This window comes from Tenrec ecaudatus, chromosome 1 (assembly GCF_050624435.1).
Source record: "Tenrec ecaudatus isolate mTenEca1 chromosome 1, mTenEca1.hap1, whole genome shotgun sequence".
Classification (NCBI taxonomy): Eukaryota; Metazoa; Chordata; class Mammalia; order Afrosoricida; family Tenrecidae; genus Tenrec; species Tenrec ecaudatus.
Window position 1 is genome coordinate 125,980,115 of NC_134530.1, and position 17,425 is coordinate 125,997,539.

The 17,425-nt window shown below is 49.4% G+C and overlaps 1 protein-coding gene across 2 annotated transcripts in view; it reads right to left on the minus strand.

The window, feature by feature from the left end:
- BCAR3 (BCAR3 adaptor protein, NSP family member) overlaps positions 1-17,047 on the minus strand; it is a 123,237-nt gene extending 106,190 nt beyond the window's left edge. Inside the window, exons 1-2 of one of the 2 annotated variants that reach the window (XM_075558538.1) lie at positions 15,934-17,047; positions 967-1,294 (exon numbers count right to left, since the gene is read on the minus strand). In XM_075558538.1, the coding sequence (XP_075414653.1) occupies positions 967-1,286 (320 nt within the window). In that variant the 5' untranslated portion in view covers positions 1,287-1,294; positions 15,934-17,047. Of the gene's footprint in view, positions 1-966; positions 1,295-12,827; positions 13,165-15,933 lie in introns of those variants that run through there. The other variant, XM_075558533.1, reaches the window with a different exon arrangement.
- Between the last annotated feature and the right edge of the window lie 378 nt (positions 17,048-17,425).

Here is a 17,425-nt window from a genome sequence, read left to right on the forward strand (position 1 = left end):
ATGAATAAATGAGCTACGACCAATGTGGCTATCTTTGCCACATCGTTAGACAAAAAAGGCAGAGGGCCAGAAGATACAGAAGAAACTGCCCCATTTCTTACCTGATAGCGCCACAGATTACTGATCTTCCCCAACAGGAAAGGGAGTGGAGTTCCCAAACCAGCTCTAACAAGCTGAAACCAATCACAGCCGGCCCGATTTACAAACCCAGAGAAGCACTTACAACCATAAGGTTTATTTATCCAGATCCCTGGCTGGTAGATGGCAAAACTCAATTCCTGTCCTAACTAAAGTATCCCAAAGTTGGCCTGCTATTGCATGCGCCACACAATTGTACTTCAGCATCTTAACAACTAAATCCAGGTGCCCGCAGGTCCTAATTTACAGACACCGGGCCATTTCTAAAGAATTGGATAGCTGTGGTTCAGAACCTGATGTTAGATAAAATACATTTGCAACTATAATGTACATTTCCTTCAAAAAGATGAAATGGTTAGTTTTTTCCCCTTGGTATTATAGTAATGTTTTATATATATCCACAAAATTAGTTTTGAAAAATATATATGTATACACACACGATTCCTTATCATTGAAAGATACGTATTGAAATGTTTACAGATGAGATTACAGTGAGGAGATATATGTGTATGTGTGTGTGTGTATACGTTCTTGTGATACTGAACAAATTTCAACAGAACTTCCCAGCTAGCTCTATAAAAATAAGAGTCGTAGTCATCGAAAGACACGTATTAAAATGTTTACAGAGAAAATGAGACCAGAGGAGGAGGAAAGGAGAGTGAGAGAAGAGACAAACCAGGACGGGCCAGGAGTTGACAGCTGCTGAACCTGAGTGGAGGGTCCCTGGCGGATCTACCTTGTATCAGTTTAACATTTTCCATCACAAAAAGACTTGTCTAAAAGGCCACACAGACAGCTCAGGTTCACTTGTGAAATTGGAGAAGTTACCTGAAGGTGGAGGTTTCGCCCTTCCAGTCTTGCAGCGGGTGCTCCTGGATGACATCCTGGGTGCGAGGCGAGGACTGCTGTGGGGATTTGCCGTGAGGGAGGGCGCCCATGTGACTGAAGGTATCACACGACCTGATGGGAGGAGGGCCCTTTTTCTTCCGTGGAAGGGTGCCATGGATAGACACGTCTTGATAGGCATCTGTGCGGTGTTCAGCGAGCAAGGACTTGCTGCTTAGAAGGTCCATGGATGAGGCCACGGGGAACTGGTGACTCACAGCCATGTTTCTGGGAAGGCTCGCAAACTTGCCTGCAGCCATCATCCTCAACCCTAGAGAGGGAAAACGGGGATGTGTAAATCTCCGCTAATCACAAGACCCAACTTCCCTTTCAGTACTCGGAACGGCAAGACGGCAGACTGCTGGCGACCATGTCCCTGGAACAGAAGACAAGCGGCATCTAATGGCATCGTTGGCTGCTGTTCAGTTGCATAGTGGAGTCAGCCTTCTGATCTGATCAGTTACCGACTGAACTGATGTAACCCACCAGCTTTGCGTTGGATGGATTTCCCGAGGGCAAGGTCCCTAGTCAGGCTCAGCTCAGAAATTCTGCGGAGACCTGATCAGCCTCACCGCAACATGCACGCTACTCTCAGCAGGTCGGTCATGGCCGTGCCTGAAGCACGCTGGCCAAGACTTGTACGGAAGGCGACACACGAGCGCTGAATCCACCACCGCGCCCCAGAGGGCAGCACTAACCGCAAGTAAAGAGGAGGGAAACTCTACTACCTCCCAGCTCATTCTCTCGCCCCCTCTCTTTCTGATCCCACTGAGGAATTCCCCCGGGGTTGGCAGCAGACCTGTTTCCTCCAGTGGAAACAGACAAAATTCCCGAGTCATCGGGGGCACATGAGCCATTTTATTATCTCCGACGATGAAAGTTGATGGGAACACACAACAAGCTAACAAGCAACACAAAAGATGATGGAGGCCAGGCTCCAGGCTTCAGTAAGAAATGGGTTAGAGAGCACGTGATCAGCACACTAGATCAGGAAGGTCCTTCTACCAACCACCCTGCAAACGAGAGCAGCAGTGGAGCCGACTGGAATTCTTTGCACCCGTGCTACCCAGAGGAATGGGGAAGAATTCCTCCAGCCAAGGCCTGGTGCTCACAAATAAATCAATGCCCTCTAATGGACGCAGACAGGCCAGGGTCCGGGGTCAGGAGGCGGGCCCCTCCTTCATACATCTGTGGCTCAGCTGCAGAGGAAGGCCACTGGGGGCAGGGGTGCCATGCACACTGCTTCTCGGGGTCAGGAAGCAGCCCGCCACCAGCAGTGCTCAGCAATACCCGTAGGTGCCCAGAGCCTGGGAAGAGAGGGAAGGAAACAGACGAGAAAGGAGGGACCAAAGGGTAGAGGGTAGGGCATGAATAGAGAGGGAGGCGGTGTGTAAACAGGGTGCCGACCATTGCTCCCAGTAGTCACCAATGTTCTAGGGACGGTGGGGGAAAGACCCAACATTCCAATGTATTTTAAGCAGGCCCCTTTATTAAATCTGAACAAGGACAAAAGCCAATCAACCAGATCAGTGAGGCCATCAGCGTGCGGCCATAACGGTGTCCAAAGGATGCACGGCTAAACTAGAACATATGGAAACGAAAGGGAATTCCGGCACAACTCACGATTGGCAGGAGAGAATTCATCACTGTCACTGGGGAACCACATACTAGTTAAGGGTTGTAAAGCTTACAAGCTTGGTGCAGGGCCCTCCGGCCACCTTGGATGGCAGATGACTCATGACCATCTGGCCCCAGTACCCCAGTTTTCACCAAGGGCACACCCAGGCAGGTTCCCCAGGGCAAGACTGCCCCTCCCTTGTCTGGCACGGGGGTTGAATGAAGCTCTAATATACCAATGGTAGAAAAGTTCACTTTGAGCTGAATCAGCTCTCCTTCCCTGCCAAAGACCACACTACGCTTCTGATTTAAGCCAAAGTATATACGATTTGCTCAAGGCAGCAGACAGAGGCAAAGGAAGGGGACCGTGGATAAGTATTAGGGCTAGTCCCCGGAGACAGGAGGACCTCAGACTACGCGCGGACCACACAGCTGTGCCTGAACCTAGAGCTCCGCCCTTCCCCAGAGTGGGCAAGGGGAAGGTCCATTCTCCAGGCCCATTGCTGTCCTCTTCCCTCAGGCCACCCTTTCCGCTCATTCATCAGGGAGAAGCTTTGGTTTAAATATCAGCATGTAACAGCATGGTGGCCATCAACAACAACTGCAGATTCATTTCACAAAGGATGGGGGGGATGTGGGACAATCCAGGACACACTCCTGCCTGCAGAAGCTCTTGGGAACGGGGCAAGACCAGCAGAGTCGGCAGAGGGACTACTCAACTCAGTGGCCAGCGCACACAGGACCCCCGGCTTCCAGGTGCAGGAGGGCGAAAGCCATCGTCTGGGGGAGGTGGACCGAGGACTTGCACTTGGGGGTGTGGACAGCCTTGCCCTTGCCCTCGGTTCTCGGCCAAGCCTGGTCATTCTGGAACCCCTTAGTAATCTCGTGCTGACATAACAGAAACCCCACATTTCCATAAGCAGAACTGGATTCCCTCACGGTTCAGGAGGCCACCAGTCTGAAATCTGGGTGTAGCTCTAAGGGAAGGGGCTGGTCTCCTCACATCGGCGGGGCTGGTGCTTCTTGAAAGCAGCCGTCCCTGAGTCTAGGAGGTTCTCCAGGCAGAGACCTGGGTCCAAAGGACACGCAGTCTCTTGCTCTTTTCTTCCTAGGAATTGGGTCCCTCCTTCTCAGCTGGCTTCCCCCTCCTCTTAGCACTTATAAGATAAAAAGTGATGCTTGGTGCTCCCCTCCCCGGGGAAACGGCCCATTATACCAGGCCTGTGACCTTTCTGCCCACCCTAGTCCCCTCACAGCTGATTGGCTGAGGGGCTTCAGATCACGTCATGGAGGATGGTCCCATGCTAACTGCCAAACCACTAAGAGTTAGGACGCAGCTGAATTGACACTTATTTTGTGAGGACACAACTGGAGCCATACGCCGAGGCTTGCCTGCTCCCTGTCTAACGGACCACACAGCAAGCTGGATCACGGTGGGTACAGAGCACCAGGGCTGCTTGCTGCAAGTCTCCCCGTGGGTCCCTCCCAGGGCTGGCCAGCACCTGGCGCCCAGTCAGCACTTAGTCCACGTTAATCATCACTATTGAAAGAGAAACCAAACTGCCTGTTTTGATTGCCAGTGACCCAAGCCTACACAATTCTTCCACCCGATCTAACACACACACACACACACACACACACACACACACACACACACCATTGCTATGAATTCCTAACCCTTCCTGCTATTAGCACCTCTTTCCCTCTGGAACAAGCCTGGATCATTTCAGAGAACCTTTAGGGAGGTTCCGAGCTGGCAGCTCCTTGGGAGAAAGACAGGCTTTCTGCTCACACAAAGAGGGGCTCCCTACCTTGTTCTACAGGGCCCGCCCTGGAGCTGAATAGACTGGATGGCAGTCAGTTTGGTTTTTGTTTGTTGTGGTAAGGTCAAAATAGACTTGAAAGGCAAAACTGGTGCCTTTTTTGTTCGTTCATTTTTCTTTTCTGTTTAAAATAGTGGCCAATTAAAAATAAATAAATAAATGAGTGGGCAAAATGTACCTGGTCTCCAGTGTCTTAGGAGCCTGGCTCCTCTGCTTCTTCAAGACTATCTAGGTTTCACGATTGTGTGGACATGCTCTAGAATGCTCTTCAGCCAGTTACCCAGGCCTCGGTTTATTCTCTGATCACCAGGCTGTCAATTCAACAAACGTTCACATGCTTATTACGTATGAGCGGATTTCAATAAGTTCATGGAAGAATGATACTGAAAGACAGTGGAATTTTCCCATAAACTTCTTGAAGCCTGCTTGTGTAAGGTACTCAGAAACCAAGATCCCCCTAAGCCTGACTCCCTGACTGCGAATTAACTGTTACAGAGATGCGATGAATAAAACTCTGAAGCACAGAGAGATTTCACATATTAGAAAGAACTATTTATTTTGACCCAGGGCCTCGAGCAGATGCTCAGGGAGGGTCACACTGGGAACGAAGATTCTGAAAGGTTGTGAGCTGCAGAGAAAGTCTTTTAAGAGGGTGATGTACCCGCAGATGCATAAAAGCCTGGAAGGGCCCCTGCAGATTCAGCAAACGCCAAACTGTGTGGCCTGGCTCCGATGGAGAAGATTCCAAAGCATTTGCTGGAAGAAGCGTAGGACCAGACCGTCAAGTCTTGTGCGTCCCAAGATGGCTCAACTGGTTAAATGCTCACCTACCCACCAGTGCCTCAGAGTAAAGGCCTGGTGATACTTCCTAAACACCAGGGCCTTGAAAACCCTGAGGAACAGTTTTCAGCTCTGCAATCCATGGAATTAGACTCGACGAGACGGCCACTGGTTTGGCTGAGTCCTGGACGTCGTGGCTGTCCCACGTTGACTTTCAGTGCTACGAGAGAGCGGGATGACGGAGAATCCGTGTCCGTCCAGGGAGATGCCTACAGTAACCTTTGGGGAGGAGGTTGGGGAAGCTGATGGCAAGAACCAGCAAGGGAACCTGGACCTGGGCCAGGGAAAGATGAGATGGAGTGCAAAGACATTCGGAGCTCAGGGCCTGTGGCAAGGAGGAAGGACTGGCTGAACTGGAGCGTGAGGCACCAGTGGACCAGTCCGGTCCCAGAGGATGCTGGATATTGGCAAGTGCAGTTAGGGGCAGGGCAGGAGGTAGGTTTCTAAGAGTCAGCACCGTAAAGGGAATAGTTGAAGCAGAGAGTGGACCCTTTAGTTGGTTATAATCAGGATCAAATAACAGACATGAAAGTACCTTTTAGACTGTCAGGAACCACGCAACATCCATGAATTATATCCCTGCCCTCGCTAGCTCTCACAAGTCGGCTTCCAGGGAAGAGTGCCCAAACTTAAAGCAGCTGTCCTCAACCTGGCTGCCCACAGGAACCACCTGGGAAACGGAAACTGCTAGAGCCCAGCTTCACCTCGGACCACGGACGTCGCAGAATTGCGGTGGCAGGACCCGGGTGCAAGAGTTATTTTATAACATATAACCCCTTCCCAGGGGGACGAACAACAGGAAAGTAGGTGAAGGGCGACAGATGGCGATGTAAGATGTGAAAATAATAATCTATAACTTATCAAAGGTTCATGAGGGAGGGAGAAAAGGAGAAGCTGATATCGAGGGCTCAAGTAGAAAGAAAATGCTTTGAAAATGATGATGGCAACATATGTACAAATGTGCTTGGCACAATGGAGGAATGTATGGATTGTGATAAGAGTTGTAAGAGCCTCCAACAAAGCATTTAATAATAATTTTCTAAAACGAGTTATTTTAAATATCCCTGGTTCTGTCCAGTGTGGAGACGCAGGAGAGGCTCTGGGGTAGCTGACATTCAGAGTTGCTTAACCTGGATAAATGGTGAATCTAATGGTGAAGCAGAGAGTGCGGACCACTGTCTAGATGAAGCTCACAGCCAGGAAAGGCTGCCCTGGGGAAGGATACTGACCTGAAGGATGTGAAACATGGTTTGAGCATTGGAGGAAAGAGTTTATCCAAGGCTGAAGTTTCCAGACAGTTCTCAACTGCAAACAAATTAAAATTATGAGTCTCTTCCCCCATGCTAGGATCTCCTCTACATGATGCTTCCAAACTAGATTTTCCCCAGTAAAAGTCAGCTCAACCCTGTAGCTCCAAACCAAACTCACTGACATCAAGTCCATTCTGGCTCAAAATGACCCTATGTGGGGTTTCCAAGGCTATAAATCTATAGGGGAGCAGATGGCCTTTGAGTAGATAGTTGGTTTGAACCACCAACCTCAGGGTTAGCAGTTGTGGTATTTATATAATCTGTTGTCAATTTGAGAGGATTACACGTTAAGGGATAGAGCCTGGCCTGTCAATCAAGACAGAGCCAATGAGGCCTCAGCCTTCTCCTGAGGATTCTGGGAATTCCTGTATTTCCTCCTTGGAGGCCAGAGACATTCTCTCTCTCTCTGCTCACTCCCGGAGAGACTCTACTGACAAGCCACATGGGGCCTATGCTGATGGCAGAGGAACGCTGGACCTGGAGGAGCCACATGGAGACCCCTGCCAGCGCTGAGATGCTTACAATGCCACTGGATCCCCAAGACTTCCCACCCACAGATCTGTGATCTTCCTGCATTTGGCGTCATTGCATGTGTTCTGTGAGTATGAAGAGGACTTCACGGATTGGTATTGGACATATGGGCTAATATCAGACTGATGGGCTTGATCTTGACTGGGATGGGATGTTTTTTAATCAATATTCCATTGCTCTGGTATATAAAACTCTTTCTTATACACATATGAAGGTCTCTGGATTCCTTTCTCTAGTCAACCCGGACGAACACAGCAGTTCAACACGACTTAAAAATACTGACTCAAGTCTAGAGCTTTCGTCAAGCTTGAAGCTGACCAACAGTGGAATAAGTTGGTCCAGGCTAAAGACATAACCAAGAAACAAACAAACAGCGAGGAAGAGCACCTAAGCGGGAAGGGATACCCCAGGTGGACCGAAGCTCATGTGCAATCTAGTCCCTGCGAGAGCTGTATGTTCTGAGGAACAGAGGTCAGTTCTGTGTACAGGAAGCCTCTAGGTGACAAACATCTGATTTACATAGGGCCCTTAGTTATAATGGAGCCACTACTTCGGGATGTTCAACAGAACATAATTATTATTACTTCATCTATTTTTTAAAAATCATTTTATTGGGGGCTCATACAGCTCTTATCACAATCCATACTTCATTTATTAAGTTAAAGATGTGTTTGGAAGTGTTTGTTTTTGTTGTTGTTTTTGTTCTGGATAAAAAGGTACACCCTATACTAAGACAAACATCGTGTGATGGTGCTGGCCAAGCATACTGAAAGTACCATGGACTGCCAGAAGAGGAGACACATTTTGTCTTGGAAGAAGTCCAGCCAGAATGCCCTGTGGAATCACGGATGGCAAGGCTTTGTCCCACACAAGGGGCCAATCCCTGGAGAAGGACATTATACTTGGTAGGATAGCAGGTCAGTGATCAAGAGGAAGGCCTTCAAGGAGATGGATGGACACAGTGGCTGCAACAATGAGCTCACAGCCAACAACAACTGTAAGAATGGTGCGGGACCAGAGTGTGTTTTGTCATGTGGAACATGGGGTGGGGGTGAGTCTGAACTCCACAACAAAACAAGCCTCTGACGAAGACCAGAGATGAACCCTTCCTAACTGTTGGGACTTCAATAGAAAGCTGACTGAAAGACAGATAAGGAACAGAACTCATTGGTGATCCGGGGACTTCCTGCAATCGGAACCTAGGTTTATGATGAATACTTTCCATTTTGACAGTGAAGCCATTGACCTCACTGGGCCACTAGACAGAATCTCTCTTGATACTTAGATGGGATCTTAGAGAATCTGGTTACTTCATGCCACGACTCATCTCAAATAAAAAGTAAAACGCACATTCACTGTCACTGAGCCGATTCCGACTCCCAGCCACCTCCTAGGTCAGCGCAGACGGTCCCATGGATTTCTGAAACTGTAACTCTGTACAGGAGTGGCTGATGGTTTCAAACTGCTGACCTTGCACGCTGGTGGCACCATGTGTTGTGCTTTGAGCTACAAAATGCAAGGTCATCAGTTTGAAACCACCAGCTGCTTCTCAGGGAAAAAAGATAAGGCTTTTGACTTTGGAGAAGAATTAGTTTCTGAAACCCACACAGGCAGTTCCACCCTGTCCTACAAGGTCACGATGAGTCACAATTGACTCAATAGCAGGGAGAACCTGTGGTGAGCAGCTCAACTCAACACCCACGACGTCACCAGGGATCCTGTTTCAGGTAGGGAAAGCAAATATGCATTCATTCTTTCTCTCTCATGCTCTCTCTCTTTCAGTATATGTATCTATATATATTTTTTCTTGGTAGGTTTACTGCGTGCCTCAGGGCTTTCGTGTTGATTCTGACCCACAGCAACCCCATAGGATAGAGTAGGGCTTCCCTGAGTGTCTGGGCTTGTAAATCTTTAAGGAAGTTAAAGCTTCATCTTTCTCTCCTGGAGCAGTTAGCAGATTACTCAAGGTTCTACTCTCATGAAGCCTACGTCTTTATGAAGTACCTGGAAAGGACACTAGGTAATTCCTGAGCAATAAGGAGCGCCCCACACACACAGAAAGGATTTAGAAACAGAAGGAAAGGACAGGACATAGTGGTTAGGAGTGGAGTGTTACTTCAGATTAAGTCATCTAAGAAGACCTCTCAGAGGAAGTAATGCCTGACTTGAAACCTAGAAAAAGTCAGCCAAGAGAAGATATGAACGGGGCGTCAGGCAGGCACCGCAGCAAACCCCATACCTTGAACAAGGGACAAGTGATTGGAACCGCACAGTGGAGACCAGGTCTCTTGTTTTCTCTCCATGGACATGTGTTTGCCTCCATGTCCTTAGTCATCACCAGGGGCCCTCAAACTACGGCCCGTGGGCCACATGCGGCCCACCAAGGACATTTATCCGGCCTGCAGGGTGTTTTTGCCCCGTTTGTTTTTTTACTTCAAAATAAGACATATGCAGTATGCATAGGAATTTGTTCATAGGTTTTTAAAAAAAAAAACTATAGTCCGGCCCTCTATATAACTATAGTGAACTGGCCCTCTTTTTAAAAAGTTTGAGGACCCCTAGTCATCATGTTCTTTAGTATGTGCTGTTTACAGAGGAGGCCTGGTGGTGTCATGGCTAAGAGCTTGACTGCTAACCTGAAGGTTGGTAGTTCTAACCTAACCAGCCACTCAGGAGAATGCCACGACTGTCTGTCCATAGAGATTACAGCCTAGAAAACCCAGGGGGAGGTAGCACTCCGTCACAGGGAGTCACTGGGACTCAACATTTGAGAGGGTCCAAGAACAACCAAAGGAGCCCTGTTGCCACAGTGGGGTGCTAGGTCAGTAGTTTGAAACCACCAGCCACTCCGTAGGAGGAAGACAGGGCATTCTACTCCCCCAAAGAGTTACAGTCTCAGAAACTCACAGGGGCAGGTTCTACCCTGTCCTACAGGGTTGCTAAAGGTCGGAACTGACTCGATGGCAGTGAGTATAAAAGATAACATGTGCCGTTTGATTTTTAAAAATCAAATGTGGCATGGCTCTAAAGTCAGGCATTTAACCTTCAAACTCCAGCCTATCCCTCAGAATGACTATGAACTCTAGCACTCATTTACTGACCAGCAACAAGTTCATCACTGTCTCTGTCGGGCATCTGGGAAAACGGGTTCACCTCTTGTTTCCTGGGACTGTAGTGCAAGGTCAATGTGGCACTGTCCCTGAAACCCCAGTACTGTTGCAGCAAGCACTCAGTGAACAGCAGGCCTGCTCTGAATAGGGCAGGGCTGGCCATCCTGCTCACATTCCCCTTCGAATGGAGTTGGATCCCAGGTTGTATCACTGGTCCTGGGGAAAAGTGCAGCCAGACGGGTCAGGGAGGAAACATTTGAACTCACACCCACTGCTATCGGGTCAACACAGAACAGCCCTACAGAATAGAGTAGAAGTGATTCTTAGGGTTCCCTAGACTGTAGACCTGGATGGGGACAGAGAGCCTCATCTTTCTTCTAGGAAGCAGCTTGGTGGGTTTGAACCACTGACCTTATGGTTAGCAGCCCAGTACTTAAAACATTGCACAAATATCATTCTAACCTAGAGCAACAGATATAAAATTAACCTAAAAATTTTTTTAACCTTGAGCAAAAGCTGAGTAGGACATGCCACCACCAAGCTGAGTAGGACATGCCACCACCACCACCACACACACGAGTCCACATGCAGACCTCATAGAAACGTCCAGGCGAGAGACTTTGCCCATCAACTCTCTCTGTTGTGCAGGTCAACAGACACAGGGTTCTGACTTGGTCTAAAGTTAGACCTTGAAATACATACAAAGGTCAATGACTCTACATCTTGATATGAAAATATGAAATCCATTTGAATGTTCAAAGAGCTGAGGGCTCAATCAAGGACAAAGGAAAGCCTGAGGAACTTGCAGGGCTCTGTTGCCTCCTGACCCTGGCCAGTCGCTGCTCTTTGAAACCCTTGTGAGCAGCACCCAGCTCCCTTGCATTACAAGGCTGTCTGAGAGATGTTGATAATCCCAGGCAAGTTGACCCAGTGCTAAACGGCTCCCTTGTTTGAATTTCTCTCTCTGACAGTGGCATTTTCAAGGACAACTCGCAGATGCTATCTGGTGTGGCCTTTAAGAATTTTCTGGCATATTCAAACTCGGGAAATAATACTCCTAGTTCCCATGCCGACTAGGACAGCAAATTATAAATTGGAGGGGTCGCTGTGTATCTTCCCTGCAGAGTCAGGGCGAGGAGATGACACAGACAGTACACATCGAATTGGTGCTGTAAATCTGGATGGGAACATTTAGAGTGACGTTTTGCTTGGGTTTTGGAATCAAGCGTATCCCATTTAGTTTCGAAGCAACCTCTGAAGTCTAGCCAAATGATTAAGTATGGATAATCTCTCCCCGCGGTCCCCGGCCCCACCCTCTAAAGTGGATTGTACTTGGCTTTCAAACAACACAGCACAGGATTGACAGGATAAGATTCCTAAAACCAGCGAGCATCCGTTTGAGAACCAGCATTCTGTGTCTGAATCGGAAGGCGGCTGAGGTCTCGTTAGTCATCCTGGAAACGCCGGGCTTCGCGGCCGCAGCTCCGAGCGCAGGAATCGGGGCGGCGAGCGAGCGAGGTCTTGGCACAGCGAGCTGTTTACACGGAACTCAGTCCGCCCCTTGCACACCCCCCACCCCTTGCACACCCCGCACGCACCGCTTCGCCTGCGGCGTCTCCATTATTGACTGGGTCGACCCCGAGGCCGATCACTCACACACACACACACACACACACACACACACACACACACACACCTTGCTCTGTAGCGAGAGCGGCGTGGCCTTGGGAGAGGGAAGTGAACGCTCATCTTCTACTTTCCATTCAGCTACCGTGATGCAGGGCTACAGCCCCGAGCTCGGTCCCACGGCCTTTCTCCTCTGCACCTCGCTTCTAGCGAGTTAACACCCAAACGCAGAGCTTCCCACCCCCCTGAGGTCCCCAACCAGGACCCGTTGCCCCGGGCTCTGCAGCCTCGCCAGCTGCTACGGGGTCCCCACGACCACCACCCCGAGTGTCCGTGCACGGCGGCACCCTGATTTCCACAGGCAGGCGACCCGGGCCGGGACCTGGAGCTCCTTCCCGCCCGCGCACCGGCGGCCCTTCCTTCGCCCCCTTTCCCGGCGCCGAGAGAGCGAGCCCCACAGTCTTTCTCAACAAAGGGAGAGAAGGGGGAGGGGGGCGCGTTGCCAACAGTTACGGGCCGGCTCCTCCGCAGACCTGGCAAACTTTCCAGGAGATGAGTTGAGAAAGTCGCCTTTTCCACCCCCGGCGCCTGCCGCGGCGCGCGCGGGCGGAGCGGAGCCCCGGAGGGCGGCGGGTGGAGCGGGCAGGGGCAGGTGGGTGGGGGGTGGGCAGGGGCAGGTGGGTGGAGGGTGGGCAGCGACCGGCCCGACGCCGCTCCCGCCACCTCGCCGAGATGCTCTGCGCACATCTCCGGGCGCCTCCCGCCCCGGGCGAGCCGGGTCTCCACCTCCGTCACCCCCGCCCCTTCGGCCCCAGCTTTGCGGGGAGCGGGGACGCCCACCCTGCCCGGGTCCCAACTTTCTCCGACAAACTTCTCCGCTCGCCCGCGCTGCAGATGGGGCGCGCAGCCTCCGGGCAAGCGGGCAGCGGGCGGCGGCGCGGACTTACCTCCCAGCGCGGCGCCTGGCGCCCGGCTCGTCGCTGCGGCTCAGAGGCGCCCGGGGCCGCCAGGGCGGCTGCTGCTCGCGGAGCGGGGGCGACTCATGGTCCCCAGTGACGCCCGCCGAGAAGCCCGCCCGCGGCCGTGCAGTGCGCGCTGCGGCCCCGCTCCGCTCCGGCTCCGCTCCCGGCGCGGCAGCTGCAGGCGCGCACTGAGCCCGCGGCGCGCACTCCGGCCCCCAACTGGTGATTTGCGGCTTCTCGGCCCCACCCCGGCCAGGCGATTTGCAGGGCCTCACGGAACCTCCGGCGACATTTACATGCCGTGACCTCACCTTGCTCTCCCACTTCTGCCTGGTGCTTAGAGTGGGGAGTCCGAGGCAGTCCTCACCTCCAGCCCGACCACCGCCTCACTGCCTCACCGTGTCCCTCTCTAGAGACCGTCCGGGAAATCCGCTCCTCCCCCTCCCCACGTTCTTTAATTACCCAGCAGATCTGTTTAGCTGCGCCCGCAGACACCTGGCTGGCTTTCAGATTAAAGGGCTTTGATGGGACAAAGACCCAGGTAACAACAAATGACCAAGCCATGGAAACAGGCCCATCAGTCTCACCCGCAGGGGTGTGTTTAATGCCTTATGGGAAGCAGCGGTGTCACTTTGGTATGAGATCTGTCCCTGGGGTGAAACATTGTAGCAGACTGGAAGACTTACATTAATTACAGACATCAACAACTATTATAATGCGATAGAAATAATAATGGCCAGTAAAGATAGACAAACTGACACGTGCAAGAGTCCACAAACAGATCTACAATGTATGGTCACTTGAATTAATGTCCTAGATGACCCCCGGGTGGGGATGCGAAGTAGGGTGGGCTGGGAGAGGGATGGGCTGGATTTGGGGGCGAAAAGGTCCCCTGGATCAACTAAACATCCACAGGCAAGGGGAAAAAATGGTCTTCTATCTGCTATCATACCCCCCAAAAAATTTTTAATTCCAGATCTAAATGCAAAAGGTAAAACAAGCTATTGACTATCAAGAAACATTCAGTATATAGCTTCATGCTCTTGGGGGTAAGCAAAGACTTGTTAAATGCATATTGTCCTTACTGGGTGGGTAGAATTGACTTTTGAATAGTGAATAGTGACCACACCTAACAAGTAGAACTGCCCCATTGGGTTTTCTAGACTGTAATCTTTATGGGAGCAAGGTGCTAGGTCTTTTCTCCTGAGGAGCTATTGATGGGTTCCAGAAGTTCACTTTTGTTACAGCTGAGCACCTAAACATTGCACCTCCAGGACTCTTAAACACAAATAGTATTAGAAAGAAAAAAGCCTGATCATTGAGCAACAATAGCATTAAGAACTCTCATTCATAAAAATTAAAATTAAAAAACGCCCCTAGTGAAGAGGCAAACCAGCAGGGGAGAAAGGCTGTCTGCAACACCTTCCGCTGGAAAAGTGACTGATCTGAGGACACAGAAAGAACCTCTGGAACATCAAAAGAAAACAGCAAAAATGGGATGAAAATGGCAAAAACACAACAGGCCTTTTTTTAAAAAGCCAATGGACACATCAGAAAGTTCTCGATTCATGAATCATCACAAAAATACAAAATAGAATCGCGACGTTCTCACTTCATACTCACCAGAATGGCTACAATGAAAAGGACCGACCATACTGCTAATAGAAGTGAACTTTACATAAACTACTTCAGAAGCCAGTTTACCATCATCTGTCTACTAAAGCTAACTTAACACATGTCCTGTTCCCAGCAATGTCATTTCTAGATTTACATCCAACAGAATACACATATGTCCACCAAAAGACAAGATTTAAATTATTTATGGCTATAAAGAAAACAACCCAAGTGCCCATCACAGAAGAGCGAATAAACTGTACTGTAGTCATATACAAATGAATCTTATTATAAGAACGCATGAATGAATGAACTGCATCTAGAGGCACAAGGTCAATGAATCTCACAAAAATGATATTAAGTGAAACTAGCTAGTATATTCTGTATGATTCCATTTCAAAACCAGTCAAATAAATAGATACATGATGTTACAGATGAAGATGGTGGTTATTTTGAGGGTTGGGCTATGAACCATATTGTCAGACTCCTGTAAGATTTACCTCCTCTTCGGAAACCCAAAGAGGCAGTTCTACTTGAGAGTTACTAAGAGTCAGAATCTACTCTTGATGATAAGGAGTTTTGTTTTAGTGGATTTCAGTTTCAAGTTCAGTATGTGCCCTCCCCAGTGGGTAGCACATAGTAGGTGCTCACAGAAGGCCATGGCAATAGCCTATTGGTAACATGGAAATGGAAACAAAGGACCTACTAAGAAAGAGTTGTCAGGAGTTAATTAGCAATGACAGCAATTAGAGCAATAATAATAGCTATACATTGGTTTAGGTGTATGTACACAGCTGAAGTAGTTAGTTTATTGTGCCAACCTGGCCGATAAACACATGTGGGGTTAAGTGAAGGGCAGAGGGATAAATGGCTCAGTGAACCTCGCCTTTCTAGTTCTCAGGTCTCTTGCTTTCTGGTGGTCAGACCAAGGTGAAGCTGCCTTAGCCAGTTCCCTGCTTTAGCTGGCAAGGCTCACTTCCTGCGAGACATCCCTGAAGAGAAGCCACATGGACCTACCCTGATGTAGCCTTGGGTGCTGGAGCACCCGTGTGGAGACCCCTGTCAGAGCTGAGATGCTTACCCATTCACTGACTCAGCATTCCTCTTGCAGTCGGCATCATTGCGTCTGTTTTGTGAGATGGAGGAGGACTTTCTAGATTGGTGTTGGACATATGGGTTAATGTTGAACTTGTGGGCTTGGGCAGCACTGGGTTGGGGTGTTTTCTTGATGCGCACTTAACCTTTATATAAAACTCTCTCTCATACATGAGTTTCTGTGGATTTGTGTCTCTAAAGTACCCAGACTAACACAGCAGCCAAGGTCACCATGAGTCAGAATTGACTCAGTAGTAGTGAGTATGCACGATCAAATACTATGCTAAGTGCTTTGTACACTTAAGCCATCTGCTGGTAGTATTTACCCAACTTTCCAATGAGAAAGATGAGGTCTAACAGTTACTGACCCAAAGTCACATACCTGGTAATCGACAGGAGCAAGTCTTCCAGAGGCCAGCTGCAGGTGGAATGAAGGAGAACCTCCAGGGGTCTGCAGTCTAGGTGCCGGAGTATCATGTGGCTTGATGGCAAATGCAGGAGACACCAAGAGTACCAGCTGCCTCTGGCTAGAGAGTGTTTTAGGTTCATTAAGTACTTTTAGGTACACAAAGGGCTTTTCATAGGTACAATAAGTACTCTTCATAGGTACACGAAGTACTTTTCATACCTCTTTGATGCGCATAATCATTCTCCCACCAAGACTCTGTGAGCCAAAGGTGTTAGTATTATTCCCATTTTACTGATGAGAAGGCTGAGGTACCCAAAAATTAAGTAACCAATCCCGAATCCTCTGAGAAACTCCGATGTCCTGAGTAGGTCAGGTTCGCTGTTATATTCATCTAACAGAGTCCTTTCTCTCCTGAAAGTTCTTATCTTCCAGAAGACCTGAATGATGACAGCATCCTCACTGCCTATTGGCTACAAAAACCACCGACAACCGTCACAGCCTCCTAAGGCTTCAATAAGTACTTGTGGAATGAATGAGCGAGTGAATGAAAACAAGCGCTAGTTCCTTTTCTCTGCAAGGTGTGCCTTGGGACAGTTTACTGGCTGGTTTGTCCTCATTTGAACTGCCCGTTTCAAGACGTGCCTTCATCACTAAACTCTGGACATTCATTCCTCAACTGGTTTCTCAATCCAGCTTTTTATTAATGAGTTTCTTAATGAATCAGAGTGTGTCTGGAGAGTTATGGAATTAGGGTCGATAGCAGTATCCTTATTTACACAGCTCGCCTTTTAAATAAATACGTGTGCTCTCTTTCCTGTGTGTGTGTGTGTGTGTGTGTGTGTGTTACTGTTTGAAGTGACCTTGTTTGTCACGAGGCTCCAAGTCCATTTCAGTGTCACTTTCCTCCTTTTTTCTTTAAGCCACTCCGACCTCTGTGTAGGTTTGAGCGATAAGGAATCTGGAGGGATGCGCACTCTTTTCTTAATTAAAAGTTTCCTAAAGGCAAAACTCAAGTTCAAAGCAACAAAAGAAAAATCAGATACATTAGACTTCATTAAAAAAAAACTTTTTGTGGAACTTCTGGCAAGATGGTGATGGAGTAACACATACCAGAGTGACTCCGCAGAATTCAGCCCAGGAGAGTTGCCTAGAGGGAAATTCAACACTGCTGGAGCGCAGGAGGAGCATCATAAAGATAAGTAGGCACAGACCCACAGGGTTTTGAGGGGCTGGGGGCTTTTGGCTTACCTCAGTGGAGGCCGGCTGGGGCTTGACCTTGGCCCTGCCACTGTCTCTGCCAAGCTAGGACCACTTGGAGCCTGTAGGACGGCTTGGTCTCAATGCAGCCACAGTTTGCCACCACCCGCCTCCAGGCAAGGGACTGGACCCTTGCAGCTACCCTTGCAGCTCCTCTGTGTCCCACCCCCCACCCCCCCCAGGCTTGGAGGGCTGCCCAGGGGCCTTT